General features: G+C 41.3%; 3 protein-coding genes across 4 annotated transcripts in view; 1 reads left to right on the forward strand and 2 right to left on the reverse strand.

The window, feature by feature from the left end:
* dpcd (deleted in primary ciliary dyskinesia homolog (mouse)) overlaps positions 1–21,595 on the reverse strand; it is a 183,095-nt gene that overhangs the window by 53,768 nt on the left and 107,732 nt on the right. The window lies entirely within an intron of this gene.
* krt98 (keratin 98) lies at positions 1,749–5,269 on the reverse strand. Its single transcript, XM_084006670.1, has 8 exons — positions 4,914–5,269; positions 4,229–4,311; positions 3,959–4,115; positions 3,100–3,261; positions 2,827–2,952; positions 2,177–2,397; positions 2,022–2,032; positions 1,749–1,897 (listed from the first exon to the last, which is right to left on the reverse strand). The coding sequence occupies exons 1-8, from the start codon at positions 5,250–5,252 to the stop codon at positions 1,800–1,802; spliced, it is 1,197 nt and encodes a 398-aa protein (XP_083862796.1). The 5' UTR covers positions 5,253–5,269; the 3' UTR covers positions 1,749–1,799.
* LOC311011625 (keratin, type I cytoskeletal 19-like) lies at positions 14,342–17,498 on the forward strand. Of its 2 annotated transcripts, XR_014596909.1 has the most exons (7): positions 14,342–14,884; positions 15,145–15,227; positions 15,353–15,509; positions 15,656–15,817; positions 15,968–16,093; positions 16,727–17,078; positions 17,188–17,498. XR_014596909.1 is itself a non-coding variant. In XM_084006666.1 (6 exons), the coding sequence occupies exons 1-6, from the start codon at positions 14,426–14,428 to the stop codon at positions 16,949–16,951; spliced, it is 1,212 nt and encodes a 403-aa protein (XP_083862792.1). In that variant the 5' UTR covers positions 14,342–14,425; the 3' UTR covers positions 16,952–17,498. The 2 variants fall into 2 exon arrangements, 1 of the variants encoding a protein (XP_083862792.1); XM_084006666.1 differs by having other exon boundaries at positions 16,727–17,498.

The following is a 21,595-nucleotide window of genomic DNA, read 5'->3' on the forward strand; positions in this document are numbered from 1 at the left end:
AATGAGGCTACATCTGTGAAGGTTCTTGTTGTGATAGAATGTAACTAAGTACATACTTAAGTAATGTAATATTTTGAGTTTCTTGTAGCCTACTTTACTTGAGTATTTCCATTTTATTTAACTGTATACTAAGTCCACTACATCTCAGTGGGTCATTTTAACTTCACTACATTTATTTGTCAATATTGATTACTAGTTATGCTACTTTGCAGATTTAGATTATTTTATTATAACCCTCACATTAATCACCACCTGTCTTGGTAACACTTTAGATTACAACTCACATACTCTAGTTATTAAGTCAAATGTAACAAGGAGGGAACGAACAAAGCAGAACAATATAGCAAAACACAGCCCCCTGGATGTTTGTCTGAATGTAAATACCTCATAGGTATTTTAAGTAACCCCAAATTATAAAGGAATAATGCAGTTTGCCTGTTTGCTGGTATTAGGTCATTGTGAATTCCAATCATCAGATGTATTAATTGATCCAGAAGTCATCAGTCCATCTCCCTGAAATGTCCAGATATTTGCTCGGTTTTATGGTCATACTGTATTAGTAACAGAATAGGTATCCGTAGCAATATATGTTAAGGGAATGTTCAACATGAAGCAAAATGTTTAAAAATGATTCCCACCCCTTATCTATTGAACATACTGTTCACCGAGGTTACAACATATTACACCGTTGTTCCGGACTAATTACACTGTACGTTGCAGGCTGTATCTAAACATCGAATCAGGGTCACCTTTGGATGTTAGTCTGTGGGTGTTAGACTGGACTGGCAACTTGTCAAGGGAGTTTGTTTAACGTTCACCCAATGCGTCCTCGGCTAGATCCCAGTCCCTCATTACACGGGTAAAGCTGCTTCAACCAATGTTTGGCCACTAGGGGGCAGATTTTACATGTAGTTTATGAAACGAGAAACTAAAGCTGAACATGTGTTCCAATGAAAGTTTTACTTTTTTAGGATCCAGACAACAAATATTAAATGGTAACAGTTTAGACATTTAGTAATAATGGACTTTCTTTGGACTTTGATAATTCCCCTTTAATAGCTCCACTGGTGTCTCTTTTATAATGGCGGTCTATGGGGAAAAGTAAATTTAAGTCGCAAGGTATTTTTAGTTGTACTACCGCTACACATTATTCAACACTCTTTATATTGTACTTTCACGAGGCAGAGGATCAGAGACATGATTATAACACAGTAGTTAGCAAGATGTGTTAGCAAACAATGTCTTTGCAGCCATCAGAAACAGAGCAACAATATAATCCAATTAAAGCCATTTAGCCACTTTATTAAAGTAAGTCCACTATGGCCTTTTAGCTCTGGGGGCTAATTTTGTGCTAATACTGTACTGTTGTTATCTTTATTGTAACTTTGAGTGCTGTTTAATGCTGGCTAGGTAGCGTACAGTTTGTTTATTAGAGCTTGTTTGCTATAAAAACAGCTTGTAGTGAGCGGTGGTATGGAACTAAAACAATTATCTAAAAACATATTTTAAAAACAAAAAAGCCCCCTTTTAAAGACGCAGAATTATGCCCCTTTCTCACATATATTTGATTTGTTGTGAACATAAAACCATTCCTTGATGGAGCTTTAAGAATGCATAGAGGAGTCATATCTGACTCCTAGGCAGCCATATCTGATTTATACTGTACAAAAACAAATTCATTAGTGAGGGGTATTAATAGAAATGTGCAATAGTATGTTCATTATAAAATATAAAAAAACATGAGAATGTTTAATTCAACTGCATGATCTTTATTGATTGTTGCTAATCCTTCCAGTTTATCACTCAATCTGATCCACATCCACGTCAACGGTCTTGCTGCTCTCAACCACCCTTCCATCAACCACTGTCTCCACCACTGTGATGACTTTTGTGACCACTGAGGAAAAGAACAGATATAACAATCATGAGCAAATCACATCTTCATTTTTAAACCCAGTTAAAGTTTAAGTAACATTTTAATGATAAGATAAAAAATGAAATGCATGTAGAAAAGTGCTTACCTTGTTTTGTACTGGATATGGAGAGAAAAAGAAAGAACATATTAGTCTAGAACACTTACATTGTCATGAAATCAAACTGTAGTGGATATTTATTTTTCTCTATAGTCTGTTCTCCCTGTCCATTCTGTGTTTTTTCTTTTTTCGCCAGGTCTCACCTTTCATCCTCCCCATCCAGCAACCTCCTGTACTCCGCGATCTCCAGCTCCAACCGGGTCTTGAGGTCCAGCAGCATGTCGTACTCCTGCTTGTTGCTGGCAATGTTGGAGTGGAGCTGGGACAGCTGAGACTCCAGGTTTGTGACCATGTTCTGGAGGTTTGCTAGCTGTGCTGCGTAGCGTGTCTGGGTCTCTGCTAGGGTGCCCTCCAGAGATGCTTTCTGTTGTGGTCGGAGGAAGAAGTTGTATATAAGTATAATAATAATAAGACTGCTTGCAGTAATTGACTGCGAGCAAAACCATACAAATAGTAGTAGTTTTTTCTAGATCTGGGCACAAAAAGGACCGACTGCAATTACTGTTGGATTGGTGAAGTTTCCATACTTGGTATTGGGTTATTTTGGCACAGCGTCAGTGATTAAAATTCAGAGATATTACTTGATACTAGTATAAAATCCCTGCAAGGCGTGTTGGCTTGACTGTGTAACCAACATCTTGTGGTTCTGCGTACAGTTAGATGAGAAGATTGATACCACTCACATGTCTGTACACTCAATACAGAGCTTCAGCAAGCTTATAGCTTAGCTTATAGCTCACAATTAGGACTGGAATTGGTAATCAATTTTTATTGTTAATACATGTTGACATACCATGCTCAAATGGGACTGCAGTTCAATCTGGAGCCTCTGGAGGGTGCTCTTTAAGTCCTTAATCTCTGTGCGGGATGTCACCAGGATCTCTGTGCTTGTCATCACGTCCTGCTCCACTGTTGCAAGCTGTGTAGATCAGAGGAAGGACATTCTTCGTTTTACCCAACAATTATAGTAGATTATTGACATACTGTTATGATAAATGAGCTCCATGCAACTCTTTTTTAAGGTCCCTGAATTAGCTGTTATTCTGTGCAGTTGTAACTTCCTCACCTTATTCTGGTACCACGCCTCAAGCTCCTTGCGGTTCTTGGCGATCAGAGTCTCATAGTGTTCCCTGATCTCTGACATAGCCTGGTTCAGGTCTGGAGAGGGAGAAGCATCCACGGCCACGTTGACCTGGCCGCCCATCTGACTCCTCATCAGAACCAACTCCTGTAGTGATCAAAGGACAATGCCTCAGTCAGCCAGTGTAATCACTTTCAATCATTATTAATGTATATTATTATTACAACAAGAACATCCATGGGTTTTTTGTGCTTGTAATGCTTTTAGTTATTTGATCTTTGTGTGTGTGTGTGTGTGTGTGTGTGTGTGTGTGTGTGTGTGTGTGTGTGTGTGTGTGTGAGAGAGAGAGACAAACAGCAGCAATGAGCTAATGGAGGGAGAGAAGAATACAAGGAAGTGAGCCGAGGGAAGAGGGACTGCGCCGGGGGAAAAGGGAGAAGGCAGCAGACCTGTTTATAAAAACAATAATCTAACATGGAATTTCCTCCCCATTATCAGAGGAAAGGCAGAGGTCACATTTGCAAAGCTGTGACCAGCTTAGGCCGCCGTAGAAGGCTTTGATATATGATGAATGTTGTCTCATCGTGAATAGCTGCTGTGTTTAGCTCCGAGCTGCTGAGAAGATGGATGATGATGAGTTTAATCAATCACCAGGGTAGTAAAACACTTTCAGGTTATGTGCATATACAGCGAGTGGGTGTGCCCGCCTTTGTGCAGGGATTTATCAGTGGTATTGACAGATGCAAACTCATCAGTTTTGCCGCTTGTGAAACTGCCATCAACAAACACCGGGTGGGTTGAAATTGGGCACGCCGCCACTATTCGCTCATCTCTTCACTCTCACCTCCTCGTGATTCCTCTTGAGCATGATGAGCTCGTCCTTCAGGGCCTCATACTGACTCTCCAGGTCCATTCTGGCCAGGTTCATCTCATCCAGCACCCTCCTCAGTCCGGCGATGTCTGCCTCCACAGCCATCCTCATGGCCAGCTCGTTTTCATACCTGACGCACAGGGCAGATGGGTTTTAGTGGGTCGTTAAGATTATTAGTTCACGCTTTGATGTGCGTGTTTCACTTATGTTGCATCTCAGAGAGGGGCAGGGAAATACACCCACTTCATTTTGAAATCATCGGCAGCCAGTTTGGCGTTGTCAATATCCAGGACTGTCTTGGCGTTAAGCCTGGCGGCGATACGAATCTGAGGAGGAGAAAACAACAACAACAACAAGTCAGAAAAAGTATGTTTCATACAGTTTGACTTTACACAAAAGTACAGTATGGGACCCACACCAAAATGGCAGATATGTGATAAAAACAACAAGCAAACCCTGATTTACTGATTCATCCATTGATTTAGAATCAATCTGTTTTTGTGAAAGGATCTCTTTAGAATTTGGTTCTTAAAGAGTGATATAAAGCATATTTATTACTATTCTTTAAGGTTAAATGATGACATGTATGCAGCCTGTGCAAAACGGACGGACTGTAAAATATTGGTTCATAATAACAACTATCATAGTCTACAGCAAACATCCCTTTATAATGCTCAGTGTTACTGAGGTGATGCACAGCTAGAATGAGTGTGGTATGTAAATGATCCCTGTACTGTTTCTGTTTGTGCTGTGTTTCCTGATGGCCTACTTCTACACTATGAGAATCAGCTGTCATAACCCCACATACAGTGTATTTCTACATATCTACCTCTTACCACACACTCACAGTGAAAGATGAGATGGGGAAGATAACAGAAACAGACAGAAACACACACAAACACACACACATCTGTCTACTTCCTCTCACCTTGTCCTTCAGGTCGCTGATGATTGCGAAGTAGCTGGTGTAGTCATGGCAGATGATGGTTCTGCTCTCGTACCACTCTCTGATCTGCTTTTCCAAGCGGTCATTCTCCTTCTCCAGAGTGCGCACCTTGTCCAGGTAGGAGGACAGGCGGTCGTTGAGGTTCTGCATGGTGGCCTTCTCGTTGGCCCCGACGTGGAGGTCCAGGCCATCGGACAGGTTGAAGCCTCCAGAGGATGCCCCGTAGCTCTGCTGGGATGAGGAGATGCGGGTCCCACGGCCTCCTGCTCCACCGTAGACACTCATGGTCCTCTGACCGTAGGATCTGCTGCTGAAAGACATGCTGGGAGATGCTGGATCAAGATCAGGTAGGATGACTGGAGTTGATCTGCAGTTGAAAGCATCACTTCGACCTCCTTGATTATATAGCGGCCTCACGCAGGAAAGTGGGAAGGGCTACGGGGGGTAGTTGAAAGGGAAGAATGTGGCTACCCCCTACTCTATGCAATCTCTTCATCAGCACGGGTGTGGTGACGGGTGGGTTGGGGTTCACCCGTCTTTTTTCAGGTTGAACTTGTGATTCCACATTTCATCCTTTGTCTGTGAAAGGGCATTCCTTGAATACTACTTGGTTTGTTTCCCAAGAGTATTGTAATTTGTACCTGCAGCCTGCCTTTTACAGTTGCTTGAAAGCAGGTTTAGAGGCAGGTTTACTTTAAAATGAAGCTTTCTTAAAGAAGAAACTTCTATGTGTAGCTATCCTATAAAATATTCATAGAAGTGACAGAATTGGCACATACCAGTGACAATTTCACCTCAGTGAAACTTGGGGCCAAAGGTTGAGGGCAAGGCACTTCTAAGGTGGACAAAAGTATTTTTGTCACATCCAAGGCATCTAAGACTTAACAAAGGAAAACAAAAGGACAGGGTAATGTATATACATGTATAAAAACATATAACCTTAAACCAATCATACAGTGCTTTTGTGCTGTGATGTAAGATCATGTTATGAATAAAAAGTAGAATATACAATTATCAACATCATCAAAATCATACAGGTGACATTTTCTTTGATCTGTCACTCAGACTCTTAATAACCTTATTTCTAATTATAGAGTAGAATAAGTATCACTACAAGGCAACTTATTTCTACATGCATAATATACAGAATACCAGTAAACCAAACCCTGGAATTATAACTGTAATACACCACATATGCAATGTTTGTAAGAAACATGATTTTCACAACAATATCTTCAAAAAATCTGTAAAAAATAGATAGATAGATAGATAGATAGATAGATAGATAGATAGATAGATAGATAGATAGATAGATAGATAGATAGATAGATAGATAGATAGATGGATCAACATCCAGATAAATTCTTTAAAATGACAACTTTCTTAAATTTAAGTTCATCAGATCATCCATTGACTTTTGTTTCACTTTGATGTCATTTTCTTTAACATAATGATTGGCTTTGACCGTCGATGGTGGGATGATGAGATTCAGGTGGTATTAAAGACCTTGAGGTGTAGGGCTCATCCTCTTCAGTCTTCTGGTCTTCAGCACAATCCCCTGTCACATAGGTCAGGCTCCAAGTCATGCAATTACATTATAATGTAATGTGAAATACATTCTGGAAAGCAGCCTATGATTCCCTGCAAATGTATTTAACCCCCTTAGTGATATTCCTGTTTTGTTGAAAACGACCTAGAATAAAAATGAATTCTTATTTGGATTTTATGTAATGGACCTACACAATAGTCATGTCAAGTTATTAAAGTTTTCAAAAATTCTTAGATTAATGTGCACCCAAAATATTATGGAGGTGAAGGACTATGCAAGAATGGCCATGGACAGACACCCGCACATGACATGTGACCAGTGGTGGAAACTTAAGGACATTTACTCAGGTATGGTACAGTTTTGAGGTACCTGTAGTAGTATTTCTATTTTCTGCTACTTTATACTTCTACTTGACATTTCAGAGCTTAATATTGTACTTTTTGTTTACTCCATTACATTCATTCAATCATTTAAATCCCTTTGCAGATTCAAATTATTAGTACAAAATCTACTACAAATTAGGAAGATTATAATAGATTAACTACCCATCAGTATAAGAGTTTAATTTGGCTCCAACATTACCATCTGCTACATTAAAGTGATGTGCATATTGACAATACTCATTATTATCAATTAGTTAGCCATTTGGCATAATAACTATTTTTTATCTTTTTGAACTTCGAGTATCGTTTTGTACTTTTACTTGGGTAACATTTGAGATACAAGACTTTTTACAGAGTATTTCACCACTGTCAGAGGCCTTGATTAAATCGATTCCAACATTTGGGAATCTTGCAATCTGTATAAATCAACAACAAACTTAAAAAAAGTAAGTAGTTGTTGTATTTGTTTATAATTATCACGCAGCCTAAAGATAACAGAAGCACATCGACATGTGCTTGGGGGAGGGGTCTGTGTCGATGCTTTCTTTGTGTCTGAAGAATGTCAGTCAGCCTGTTTCTTTAATCGTACGATATGAAAAAATGTGCAGTGATGTAAATGTTTGAATACTTTGACTTGGGGTCGTAGAGTTCTCAACATTTAGACTGTTTGTATCTTAAAAATGATTAAACGATTAAAGTTATGTTTGCAAAAAGGCAAATCAGGTATGGCAACAACATATTGATTGTTATCATCATTATTTACAGAACTAAAATCAACAACTTTGATAAGCTGAGTGATCAAAAATAAAAGAGTCAAATTGTACTGTAAGATGCTGGTGACATGATGATGGTAACAGATGGTTTCACAGCAGACTTTTTGATCATTGTGAAACACAGGTGTAATAAATGTGCGATGCCTCCGTTCCATTGAAGTGAACTTTATTAGTTACACTTCTTTTCCTTGCTGTGACATGTTAAACTGTCTACAAGGTTTAGATCACCCGAGGCTAAATCTGGTTTTATATCAACAGCGTTGCCATGAATCTAATCTAAACAATGTGTTTTTACTATAGGATACATTGTTCATGTGAATTCCTTAGACAGACAAATGCTTAATACCTTTAACTTTATTTCACCAAAGCTAGCAGGTTTAACAGCTTCAGTGCAGCAAACATAGTCGACTTGTAAAACAACTTTCTCAATTTGAATTTAATCCCTTTAAGCTTTTGTCTCCTGTCATTGTTGAAAAGATGTTTTGTTCTCTCGAACACTGGGGACAAAAATGTTGCTCTGCCTGCCTTTTATATGTCACACCAACACCCGTTGAGTTGACTACAGATACTCTACAGTCTTTCTCTTTGCATTAGTGAGAGGCGTTTCAGATGCAGCAACACTCCTTTATGTACTCATGCTTGTGCAAACTGTGACTTTTCTTATGTGCCAACACTTTTTATTGACTATTCATAAAAGTGACCTTGTAGTTGGCAAAGTGGCCAGTTGAATCACATGAAATCACTGAGACTCAGTGAGTCATTTGAGATGATAAACGCTCCAAATGTCCGGACACAGTAGCAGAGTAGTAGCACACTAGCACAAGGACACGAGGGTGTCACGTTCAGTGTCATGGGACATACAAGAAGTATTCACTGTGCTTTTTAACACTGTACCATACTTGATACAATTAATTTTTACATTGATAAACATTAAATATACTTTAATATCAATTTGAAAACACGTTTGCTAAATGGCCTTAATTAATAATATGTGAAACATAAGTATTCACTTTCTATGCAAGACAAATGACTATAGCTAATATATATAGATGATTAAATACAGGAGTATGGACCCTCTGTGTGGTTGTAACTCAATGTCCAGTGATACCACTGGTCCGTTGTAGAATGAGATATATTCTATAGTAAACAATATTGTGCTTCATAAAATGATTAAAACACCTCTTGTATTATTCACGTTATCAGTTCTGCTTTAAAATAATCACAGATAAATCCCTGGAAAGGGATATTCCCACATACATGTCCAAGAAAATAAAGTAGTCCACGATAAATAGATCCTGATTAATACATTGGTGTATAGTTCTGTTATGAAATAAAACACAGCAGGTTATGTTGTCAGACAATAGTCATAAGTGTGTTTCTGCCATATTTATCCTGCAATTTGGGTTTGATTTATTATCCTTCAGTGGTTAAAATGACCATCCAGGGTTTAGAGATGCAAGTGAGCTAAAGAAAAGTTCTAGAGCTATATAATGAACACTCTGACCAATCCTGGAGCAACACCTCACCTCCCACTCGCTATCCACGCCCACTTTCTTTAACTCCCACAAGCAGGCCAGTGTGCATCAAAGTGGTAACAAGATTATGTGTTACCAAGAATGCATTGTCTCTTTGTTCCTCTCCATCAGTCCGGATTCCTTCATGTCACTCACAAAGACACATTCTGCAGCTGTGTGAGTCTCATGTTTGTCTTCTCCCTCCGTTTCCTTTTGTACACACTACGGCGATCTGATCAAATTGGAAGAAAGTTCTGTCAGCCAGCAGCCTCGACTCTCACTTTTGACACGTTTCACAGCTCCACTGGGTGTGGCACAGTGATTTACTGGTGATACTGCAGAGAAGATCAGCGTGGTCGGCTGTTTTTTGCAGTGACGGTCCCTAGATGGTGCACTTTAGCTGTGATTCTCTCCTCCACAGTTGAGAAATCTGTTCACAGGTCTGTGAACAGAAAGGGTGTGGCTATGTGCTAATCTGTTGCAGACGGTCAACTGAGAGATGCATCAACCCCCCGAAGACCTTATTAGATTGTCTTCTCCATAGTCTGATTTATGAACCTGATTCAGAACATCTTGCAGTTTATTGCAACACACTCCCTTTACTTTAGCATGCACACTTTATCACTTTGCATTTAGCAGTTTCAAGCCAAAGCAACAGTTTGCACACAAAGTAAACAAAACCGGTATTCTTTATCTTTATTAATTGTAGGCTATTGGACTGAGCTCTGTTGACACACTTGACAGAGTTTTGTTTACCCACGTTACAGTGAATTAATGAAAGAGCCAATATACATAGCCGATAATTCCGTGTGCAGGTGAATGTTTAACTTTGGCTGCAGTAACCAGGCCCACATACAGTAGATAGGACGAACACGCCAATGCTTAATTACCATGTCGCTCACACAAACTCAAACTCATACAGATGTGATGTGTAATCTGACCCCTCAGCACATTTCACTGTGGACGTCAATGATCCAGTCCAGGAGCTTTTTTCAGAAGTGTTGCATGCCGAAACACTGAGCAGGAGTTGATCAAGGAGGGGTGTGGTTCATGTAGAGGAGGCTCCGAGGAGCGTGTTCTTCCATTACAGGCTCACATCTGTGACTCATAATGACCAACTCTGCACAGAGCAGATCTCTCTGCTGTTTGCACCGTTGTCTCTGTCCGTTCTCAAAAGATTCAGGATCTATTTGAAGACTTTGTTGAATGGTTGGTTGTAATGACAGAAATAATGATTAATTTTTCACATAGTGGAAACAGCTTCTCACTAACCGAGGTCGGTCCTCGTAAAATGCTGTGCAAATTGTTCCATAATGCGGTGCAATGAACAGCTCATTGGCTACTGCACAAATACAGTGTTGTTAGCCGCGTGTTTTCCCCAAAACAGACTCAAGAGGGAAAAAAACACGACTCTCCGGTTGATATAAAATAATCGATTAATTTATGAAAAATCTATATTATTTTTGATTTGAGCATTTTGGTGCTTTTGGAGAAAAATATCATACGATATGTTCAGATATCTTTATTCTATATTTGACATATATTAATGAGTACTGGCTGTTTGCTTTCCTTGGTTGTATAAAGGGTTGTTTTATTGTTCAGGCGCCTGAACAGATAAGGTGGGCCTTGGTCCCAGAGTCAGCTCCCTGTATAAGACACAAGGTCAAATTTATACTAAGGACAACTGAGGCTCCGCGGGTTTTCTAAACTAAATGCTAGATTCAGCTATAATGCAAAATACATCTGAGGCTGATAAGGATTGCATTAGTTTTGCAGGTATGTCGTCATTAACCAAAATATTGGACAAATTATCATTTTGACTTTGATGAAAGTGCTAGATTTCAATTCACCAAATTGGTTGTTTTCCTTGAGTGCTGAGTTTTTCCCTGGAGGAGAAGCAAACCTTTCCTCCTATGAACAGCTGCTGTTATGTTGTAATAATCACAGAAGGAGAACGAAACCTTGCACAGACATAACTGACGCAGTCTTCTATCTACATTGATAAGAGCCTGTCCTTTGGGGGACACTTCAACATGTTGGAGAGTGTGGCAATAACAATGTGCTAAGAACAAAGGTGCACTGATGTGCCATAGTGACACATCACATGACAGGGCCAAACTTTTAATAAAGGAAGTGAAGAGTTTGTGAAAGACATGGGAAAGTCGGCCAACTCTCATTCCCATTGCACAAGGAAACTGATAGCAACGACGCTGTATTGGCCTGCGCTCAGCAGGAATCCAAACCATCCAGACCTCAAGATAATAGATTCAAGCATGATCCTCACCATCCTCCTTGTTGCTATGCTGCAAACAAAATAGTGGATTATTTTAATACTGTTTTGAGACCATAACTTAAGCTAAATAAAAAAACAGAACAGTGAACTTCCTCTTCTCTTTGTGTTTTGCATTGAATAGACACCATCCCTCTATTCTTTATGGCTGAGAGGAGGAAACACAGGACGGAGCAACAGGCATGAAGGATTTCACTGTGATTGTGGGAGGAAACCTTCCTCTTACAGTTCAGTCCGCTTCACCAAACTTCACAGTGCCTCATCGGCTGGTGGGTTGGTGCAGATTCACAATGTTACAGACACATGGATGTCTCTTGGAAATGTGCTACGTACCTTGTTATTACAGTAAAACCATTAATGTATTACATGATGTGGATCACACAAGAACGGACAAGCTGCACCATTAAGGGAGAAATCAATGCAAGGTGTCTGGCAACAGATCGCTGCGTGTCCTTTGATGAAAGGTTGAAGTCTTTTTTTATCGAGGAGCTTATCTTCAGTTTTACTCAACCTGCTTCGGTAAACAGAGAGATTTTAAGAGGGGAGTGGGTGGAGTAGTATTTCTACTGAGTCATACAGTTTATTACTCATAATCCATTAAAAAAAAACTCCCACAAAGGACAAGTGGAGACACTTAAGAGTTATAAGATTTAATGTTCTAAATCAGTGATTAGATATTTGATAATGTGTATTTATTTGAAGCTTTAGTGTTACCGGTAGTCTTGCAGACCCCCTTTGTTTTGAGTAAACATCCAGAAAGCTTTTTTCCTCCATCCTGCTGAGTAAGATCCCAAAAGAGGAGCTTAATCAGGGTTTGAAGATCCCATGAGAAGCGGTGAACACGCAGTCATTATACGTTTTACTCATTCACCATTAGTAATTACAGTATAATTGAAATTGGGTTGCATTGATTGAAGTAAAATACATGAAAAAGACAAAGTGGTATAGCGTTTCTTTTGTAAGATTGTAGAGGGCATTTCATTCAACCACGTGCATGAATCATGATGGCTGTGGTGAATACTCCCATCTATGGTCTCGATCCCAGGGAGCGCATGAGCTCATCCGTTTTGTCATCTGTCTTCGTCCCGCTGCCTGCCTGTTTCCCAGCACCTGAATTAGCTGCAAGGAGCTCTCAGCACAAAACACTTTGAACTGTAATGAATGAATTTACATGGCACCAACCCTAAAGTCACCTGGATGTATCTACATCGCACATGTCTCCAGAGACTCTGCCCTTTTCTGCACGAGACAGCAGGCAGCACCTCCCAGGGTTTTGTGTATTTGCCCCCTCTCAACCCCTAGAGGGAGTTTTTTTTTTTCTTCTTGTTCTCAGAGAGAGTCTTAGTTTGGAGGAGTTGTTTTGCACTCACTGTTTTCATAACGGGGGTGCTGACAGATCCACTGAGATTATACATATCAGCAGACAAGGGCTTCACAAATAAACCTCACTTGACTCGTTTTTAACTTCTATCGTATAAGGCGAAAGAAACTTGGGACCCACATTGAAGAATCCCAATCTGCTATCGTTCTTTGGCTATATTTTCTTCCATTTGTTTTTTCATTTTAACTGTTGTTAATTTTTTGTCTTGCCTGTTGTTTACATGACTAATGGGTTCGACCAATCACTAGACTTACTTCTTTCACAGTTCCTCTTGTGCTCGGAGAGTACCTACTCGAAAATAGGAGCTTAAAAAAATCACTATGATGCGTATGGTTGAGACACAAAAACATGGGGTAACTAAGTTAAAACTCTGAGATGAGGAGGACAGACACACACACCCCCACACACACACACACACACACACAGCCAGCCACACATTTGCCCACTAACAAACTCAGAAACCACACAGAAGCCCTAGAGACGTTCTTCTAAGCACCCACAGCCCATGACAGTGGCCAAAACCAACAAATAAACTGTGCGCACACACACACACACACACACACACACACACACAGGATACCGGACTAAGGGGGGATGTTGTGTGTGATATGGTGAACAACGGGAGCTGACGAATTCCCTTAAATGGGGTTGACTGAAAACATGGTTTGTGGTTCAAGGCAACACAACATCTTCATGCCGCTGTCAATTAGTAACAACTTAATAACAGTAATTACAGGCTACTTTTATATGATCAACCGCAATGCTATTCAGATCAAATTAGCATTTAGCTTCTACCTCATACTATTTTCTATTCCCTCTAAAAGATCAACGGATCAAAATGTTAGTTGTTCGCTCACTAACAGCATGTTGCTTCAAATTAATGATGTTGCAAAAAAGATATATTTTTTTGCAAACAAGTGATTCATGAAAGCAGCTTGGATGCATCGACTGGTTAAAATACATAATCACCGACATCAAATGTTTGATTAGGATTGCTGCAACTGCAATGGGACCTTATCATCATGGGTAGCACTGATGAAAGGTATTATCTGAAACGGCTTCATTTGAATGTTGACTTATGGCGTGACACTAAAACATAACACGCCTTTTTTTTATTTGCATTAGGAAACAACATGACTGTTGAGATCTAGACCTGCAGGTTATGAAAGCTTACACAAATCACACACACACACACACACACTCAGAGAGAGAGAGCCCCATGGACCAACAGAACCCTCAAACAGAGAAGCATAAACACACACACACACACACACACACACACACACACACACACACACACACACACACACACACACACACACACACACACACACACACATTCCATAACAGTTTCCTCACAGGAGTGGAAAGAAACCGAACCCTGGTCCTTTAAGGAAAACAACTGGAAGTTCTGCCAAGCCTCTGGCTGAGAACTCCCTCCTACCCTCTCCACCTCCCTCCTCCCAGTCAGACCCGCCCCGGGTCAACACTATATCAAGAGCCCGCCTCCCTTTATCAAACTCCACAGTCCTGCTCCTGGTCTACAGCTGCGTAACGGTCCTCTCTCCTCGTGTTCTCTCTTGACCAGCAGACAGTCAGCCACCATGTATTTCAACCAGAGCATGAGTGGTCCTCAATCAACCATCAGGCAGAGCCACAGCTACAGATCTAGTTCAGCTCCCCAAAAGGCTCACAGTGTGTCAGGTTTCAACTTCAGAGGAGCCCCACGCATCTCCTCTTCCAGCGTGCGCACCGTTTCCTCCGGCTATGGAGGTGGCTATGGAGGTGGCATGGGAGGCGGAATGGGAGGCGGAATGTCATACGGCAGCGGTGGGTTCGACCTGTCCAACGCCGTGGACCAAAGCTCCGTGCACCTGAACGAGAAGGCCACCATGCAGAACCTGAACGACCGCCTGGCCTCCTACCTGGACAAGGTCCGCTCTCTGGAGGCGGCCAACTCCAAGCTGGAGGTGCAGATCAGAGAGTACTACGAGCAGAAGGGGCCTGCAGCAGAGAGGGACTTCAGCAACTACTGGGCCATTATCAACGACCTGAAGGACAAGGTATAGTGTGTGTGCAAGTCAAATGTTTGCTGTGCCGTTTAATGATTATCAAGGGAGGGTTTTTAAAGTGTTAAGTACAGTTGAGTGTGTGCATGGAAATATGACTCAGTGCTGCAGCTTTGAGGCGATGCTTCTCCAGCTGAGAAGCACAGTGTAATTCTGAGAAATGCTGTCTATGCTACTGTATGTAAATGCACAATGAACTACTCCATTGAGACGTTTGCCTTCTGACCATGTTCCATTGTTCTTCTTCTCTAAAGATTGCCGGCGCCACCGTCGGCAATGCCAACATCCTGCTCCAGATTGACAACTCCAAACTGGCTGCTGACGACTTCCGAACCAAGTAAGCGTGAATCTTCATACTGTCCTCATACGGACCTGTCTTCATCGTGTTAATGTCAAGCAAGAAGGCTTCAAGGTCATAGTTGTATCACATCTGTGTTCTCTTCTCTTAAAAAAACGTATTAGATTTGAGCATGAGCTGATGATGCGCCAGTCAGTCGAGGCTGACATCGCCAACCTGCGCCGTCTGCTGGACCAGACCACCCTGACCAAGGCTGACCTGGAGATGCAGATCGAGGGCCTGCAGGATGAGCTGGCCTACCTCAAGAAGAATCACGCAGAGGTGACTTATGCACATCCTCTAGCTATAATGCTCACTACGAGAACAGATGCGTACTTCGTCCCATCTGTAGGAAATGCTGCAAATATTACGTTGATTCTTAATGGCGACTTCTCCCCCCCCCCCCCCCCCCCCCCGTGGTTGTTTAGGAGCTGGCAGCAATGCGCGCTCAGCTTACTGGCACAGTCAACGTGGAGGTGGATGCCGCACCCCAGGCAGACCTCAACAAAATCCTGGACGAAGTCCGCGCCCAGTATGAAGCCATCACTGACAAACACCGTCGCGACCAGGAGTGCTGGTTTAATGAGAAGGTGAAAAGACTTTTCCATAAACAATCATAGCCCACTTGTTGCAAATGACTGGGTTTGATCTAACCTTTAATTAAACATAATGTCCTGTGAAACAGTGTCATCACCAAGACTTCTTCCCCCTCACAACTGCGTCTTTGTTTTTTCCTCTAGTCCACAACTCTTAACAAGGAGGTGGCTGTCAGCACAGAGTCCATCCAGACACATAAGACAGAGCTCGGTGACCTGCGGCGCACAATGCAGGGCCTGGAGATCGAGCTGCAGTCTCAGCTCAGCATGGTGAGAGAAAAACTCCCCCCCCCCCGAAGCATCCTTGCCTTATATGACCAACATTCCCCGGATCGCTGTCTTGTCGGGGGAAATGTAGAAGCAGACAGGGTGAAAGAGCAGAAGGGAGGGTAACAGAGAGGCTTTATTAAAAGACTGGAGGGAGGGAGAGAAAGATAAGAGGGATGGGAGCTGTGGAGAAGGGAGGGAAGGGGGCCTCTTGCTGAGGCAAACATTTCACAGACATCTGCCCAAATTCTGGAAGACATAAAAGAGCTTGAAGAAAGCTGAAGGAATGTTGAACTGGAGCGACCCAAAAACTCCTACTCTCATGGATTATCTTTGCCCAGCTGGAGTGAATCATTTAACACCTGCAAGATAAGCATACTGTGGAACAGTGGAAGAGCAGCTCAAAGGCATTTAAATCCTTATGCCTCAGCGTTTCATTTCTTCATAAAAGAAGGGAGACTTTGCTTTAAAAATACAGACATGCTTTTGTGTCTATATAATCCGAGGTGTGGTTCATGGTCACAGACTATAGCTTTAGATTGTCAAGACAGAATTACAGTAAACTGGTTTGCAAGTGTGAACATCAAACACTGCGTCACAATTGCGTGGAATCAGCTCCTTCCACTGTGTTAACAGAAAGGGGCTCTGGAGAACACGCTGGCAGAGACGGAGGCTCGTTACAGCGCCATGCTCGCCAGCTTCCAGAACACCATCAACATGCTCGAGGTGGAGCTAGGCAACGTGCGCCAAAGCATCGAGCAGCAGGGCCAGGACTACAGGATGCTGCTGGACATCAAGACCAGGCTGGAGCAGGAGATCGCGACCTACAGGAGCCTGTTGGACGTAGAGGAGTCCAGGTAGACACAATGAGGCATGAGCATGGTGTTATCAGACCTTTTGGAAATGCACTGATTCATGTTGAAAATAATGCACACGACCACTTCACTCATTGTTTTCCTCTTCTCTCTCCCTCATTCTAGACCCAAAGGTAAGTTGCATATGTTTTAGCCAGACATTACATAACAACAGTGCAGTCAGTGTAATTCTAGCTTCAGAACTGCCATCATGTTTTTTTTTTCCCCTTCGTTTTTTTACAGGGAGCTCAACGACCACAGTCACAACCACCACTGTGCGCTAGGAGGGCCAACTGGCAGGACAAGCTGTTTTCAGACAACACACACATACACACACAAACACACACACGCACTAATAAAGGCTGTTACATGAGATAAGTAAAACCATACAGAAAAAAAACACCTGAGATTTGTTGAAGGTAAAGCCAGAGGTAAAGTTTTTAATGCCTTTGTAATGTAGAAGAAATCACTTTGTGTGTGTATGTGTGTGTGTATGTGTGTGTGTGTGTGTGACCTGTGTGTGTCTGAAAAAATAAATCTGCTGGCAAATACAAGTCAAGTGTTGTTTCGTGACTTTGCTGGTCTTCTTTCAAAAACGGACAGTCCACATACTTTCTCAATAACATCGCTCTGTTGGTGCAGTTGTCACGGCAACGTCATTACACTCTGGGAGGTGGCCTCTGGACTTGCGGAAATCTGTTATGTAACAAGTCAGGAAAGGGTGGACAATGGTTAACAGCTCCACTGTGGAAAGCATTAGGATTGAGGGAAAGACCGCTCCGAGATGTTGAACTTGATGCTCTCCGTGCTCAAACAAAGCAGGGAAACTTAAAGGAAAGTGCAAGTTGTGTGACCAAATAAAGTGAATGACCCTGGGCTTCGCTCAAAGAGGTTTCCTAAACAAGACACGCCCAAATGGTTGACTAATCTTTGCCCCGGAGGCTTTCAACACAGTGTCACATGAAGTCTGCCTACCTCCCGTCACCTAGCAACGGGAACCACACACGGCTTAGTGTAGAAATACTGAGGGGGAACGCAAACATTGATTATCTGCACAAAGAGAGTCGTTGTGGAAGCAGGTGCTATCAGTACTGCACTTTGCTCCCTTTTATAAACAATGATTTATTGCAAATGGCCAATGAGCTGTTATCATAAAGCAACCTAAGGGAGCGGCTCCTCGGATGATGGTGACTTATTATATGTTATGTGAGAAAGAGAGGCAGGAAATGGTTATGTCCATGCAGTGTGTGTGTGGGGGGGAGAGAGGAAGGAAGGCAGAGCATTTGCACTCTGGATAGGTCAGCAGTTACAGCCTCTGATACTGGAGTGAAATTCTGTGAGGGGTTCATAATTCTCAAATGATGGTGTAATGTTGGTCTTGGAGAGGAGAGAGATTAGGGAGGATCAAATTGCAAAATCCAACCCCCCCTCTGAGGGTGAGCCTCACCCATATTTGGACCCATCTCGCAGCATCTCCTCCAAGTTGTTATACTTACTGGCTGAAGCACGTTGCACAGACGTCACACCGTTTTCCCAGATCAGTGGTTAACACATCGGGCTCAAGAGCACACTGTGCAAAGCAATAGTTCAACATCTGTTCTTCAAATGCCAGACCTCATGAGCTATTCAATGATGTCACCTTCTGACATTTGAGATGTTTTTGGATCTTGTGCATTTTCTTTTTGTCTATGTAAGTCTTTACCTATGTTTAAAATGTGCCATGGTGGTATTTGTTTCAGTTCTTTCTGTACGGAAGTTAATATGCCAAGCAATGTTTATGACATGAGTTTTACGCCACTACGTGAACACATATTAGACATATGTCAGAAAATGTAAAGGAGTGTTACTTATGATCATATAATCCTAATATAATCAGATGAATATTAACAGTTTGATGCGGGGTTAAATAATGAACTGCATGGCAGCTAGCCAAAATTAAAATAACAAAAAGATAGGTTGGCATTTGAGGGAAAAATATACTTATTTGCTGTGAGTTAGAAGACTGATAACTTTCTCATGTTAATGTATGCTAAATATGAAGCTAGAGCTAGGAGATGTTAGCATAGCTTAGAATTTCATATATATCTTATTTTAACACGTTATCTTGTAAAAAACGAACCCAAAACGAATGATTTTGCTGTTAATGAATGATGTCTAAACACCTGCCTGCCCGCATTATTGTAAGGACTTTCTTCCGCTTGTTTTGGAGCCTCCGGGTGTAATGATGACCTGTCATCCTGAATAAATAAACTATGAGGAGATTTGAGTTAATGGTGGATTTAATAGATTAGGATCAGGAGAAGGCAGACAAGACGTTGACACTGAGTAATACTTATGTCATTATTTACTACAAACAGGCCGACCGTCTGCACGTGGCTGCACAAAAGAATATGATAGACTAGGATATGAAGCGGTGCCAAGTTGCCAACAGCCATTTCTGGATTTTATCTGTCATGGCTGCCCGCCATCCAAAAAGAGCCTGAGGCACAGAAAGTGAGATCAGAGAGGAAATGTTACTGACTTGATGTCATAAAATACTTGGCGTAGAGTTCAATTCAGCTCAATAGATGACGAGTAAGGACACTTTATATTCTTTTCTGTTTCCTTTTGAAAATGTTGAAGAGACATGGACTCTTTTTCGAGCTTCAAAATGACAGAAAATAGCTGTACTGAATAATTAAAGGAATAGTTTGACATTTTTGGAAGTACTCTTATTTGTTTCCTTTAGAAGATTGAAAGCTCAAGAAAGCAAGAAAGTGAAACATATTTCCCAAAATGTCAGACTGATTCTGTTACAGTATGACATCGTTTAGAGAATGAAAAAGCTCTAATCAGAAGAAATAACTTTGAACGTGGGTGTGCTGTATTTCAACATGGACTTACACCAAGTCACACTGAGCTTTCATATCAGTGAAATGTTTAGTTAAGTATTAGTCATACCTGCAACGGTTAAACTGGAGGCTGACGCCCTTATCAGCAGGAATGTTGATGTGTAGCAAAGGAACATTCTTCACTCGGCTGGCGGACTATTCTGGAGCAGTGTTAGGTTTGACACACAAGCTGAGAGGAATGCCTAACCTCTTTGCTAAAGGTCTGAGACACAGTATGGCATCAGACCTAACTGTGAAAGTTTTCAAACTGTGCCCAAGCCGTAGCGAGGCATTGGAAAGGTTGAGAAGCGGAGAGTGGAACAACTCCAAATACACTTCAGGGGCTTTCAGGCGCTGCCAAGCGTGAGATAGATGTGATTTCTTTTCATCCATTTGCATTGCTGTGAGTGAGGTCCTCCTGCCTGTCTATTCCCACCATGAAAACACAGTATCATCCCTTGTTATAAGAAAATATATGGCTCTGCGTTGGAAGTGCAGGGTGGCTGAAAGGTGGGAGTTTAACAGGCAGGGCTGGTTTGAAGAGCCGCACCCTACATACAATTACAATCTACTCTGCAGGGTTTATAGAAGCATATTAGCTTCCTGTGTACAATGAACAATCCATTTTCTGTAGTTATTGTAGTGACTACATTCGCTTTTAAAGCTCCCCATGGGGCTGGGTGGGTGTGTCCTGGAGCATGTCCCAGCATGCATTAGGTGGAGACCCATGTGTTTAAGAAATGCATTCTTTTGAAATCCCTGTTAAGATACACAAAATCCAGAGAGTAACTGAACTCTACTGTAGTAAAACTGCTCTGAGGCAGATTTTCCCTACTAAGGAGCTACTGACTGCAAACACTTACTGTATGACTCTGATTTTCCAAATTGTCCTCTAAGTTTGTGTGAATGCTCCCGAAAGGCTCCCAATAAACTTCAACAAAAGTGCATTCATTGCAGCAGCCAAATAAAAAGCATTTGTAATAATAAACTTGATGCTCCGTGTGTAGCACTTTCTAACCAGCGTTAGGAAGAAGAAAAAGCTCAGCAACAAGTGGAATGTACCAGTGGTTGAACATAATCAGTGTGACTACAAATTAAATAAAACATCAATGTAAAGACAGGAAACAATACAATATGCACAGGTTGGCACTGGACAGAAAGTAGACCGCATATTAGGAGTGAGTTCATTTTTGCCACAGACTGAACTGGGCAACTCCATTTTTTAAAAAGTTAATCCAATACTGCCACCAAGTGTTGGCTTCCTGAACGTGTAAGAATGAGTCACATAGTCAACAAGAGAGACCAATAACAGCTTAGACTCCTTTTTAAACCCATAGAAAAAGACATTTGCTGCACGTTGTTATGGCCAAAACCACACAACTATTTATCATGCATAAAATCAGCTTGATGTATGCAGGTGATTAAAAGAAATAACATAATAAATGCTGAAAATAGTCGTAGTCTAGCATGTTGAAAAAAGTCATAGTATAGTCAAAACAAATCATAAAAATGTCATCGTAGACTTTGTCGAAAAAAATAATTATAAAGTCAGAATAGCATGTTGAAAATAATCAATAAAAATGTCATACTATAGCATGTCGAAAAAAATCATAAAGTCATGGAATAAGTCATAGTATAGTTTGTCTAAAAAAGTCATAATAAAGTCATTGTATAGTATGTTGAAAAAAGAATGAAAAAGTAATCGTATAACATGTAAAAAACACGAAAAAGTAATAGTATAACCCGTTGAAAAAAGTCATAAAAAGTCCTAGTATAGTATG

Source organism: Eutrigla gurnardus, assembly GCF_963514095.1.
Source record: "Eutrigla gurnardus genome assembly, chromosome: 3".
NCBI lineage: Eukaryota > Metazoa > Chordata > Actinopteri > Perciformes > Triglidae > Eutrigla > Eutrigla gurnardus.

Bases quoted from the DNA above. Each gene is read 5' to 3' on its own strand.
- krt98 (XM_084006670.1), bottom strand. From the start codon at position 5,252: ATGTCTTTCAGCAGCAGATCCTACGGTCAGAGGACCATGAGTGTCTAC. The intron at 4,312-4,913 runs GTGAGAGGAAGT...TCTCCTCCTCAG, and splicing joins TCAGCGACCTGAAGGACAAG to ATTCGTATCGCCGCCAGGCT. The intron at 3,262-3,958 runs GTGAGAGTGAAG...TGATCACTACAG, and splicing joins TCAAGAGGAATCACGAGGAG to GAGTTGGTTCTGATGAGGAG.
- LOC311011625 (XM_084006666.1), top strand. From the start codon at position 14,426: ATGTATTTCAACCAGAGCATGAGTGGTCCTCAATCAACCATCAGGCAG. The intron at 15,818-15,967 runs GTGAAAAGACTT...TTTTTCCTCTAG, and splicing joins AGTGCTGGTTTAATGAGAAG to TCCACAACTCTTAACAAGGA. The intron at 16,094-16,726 runs GTGAGAGAAAAA...CTGTGTTAACAG, and splicing joins TGCAGTCTCAGCTCAGCATG to AAAGGGGCTCTGGAGAACAC.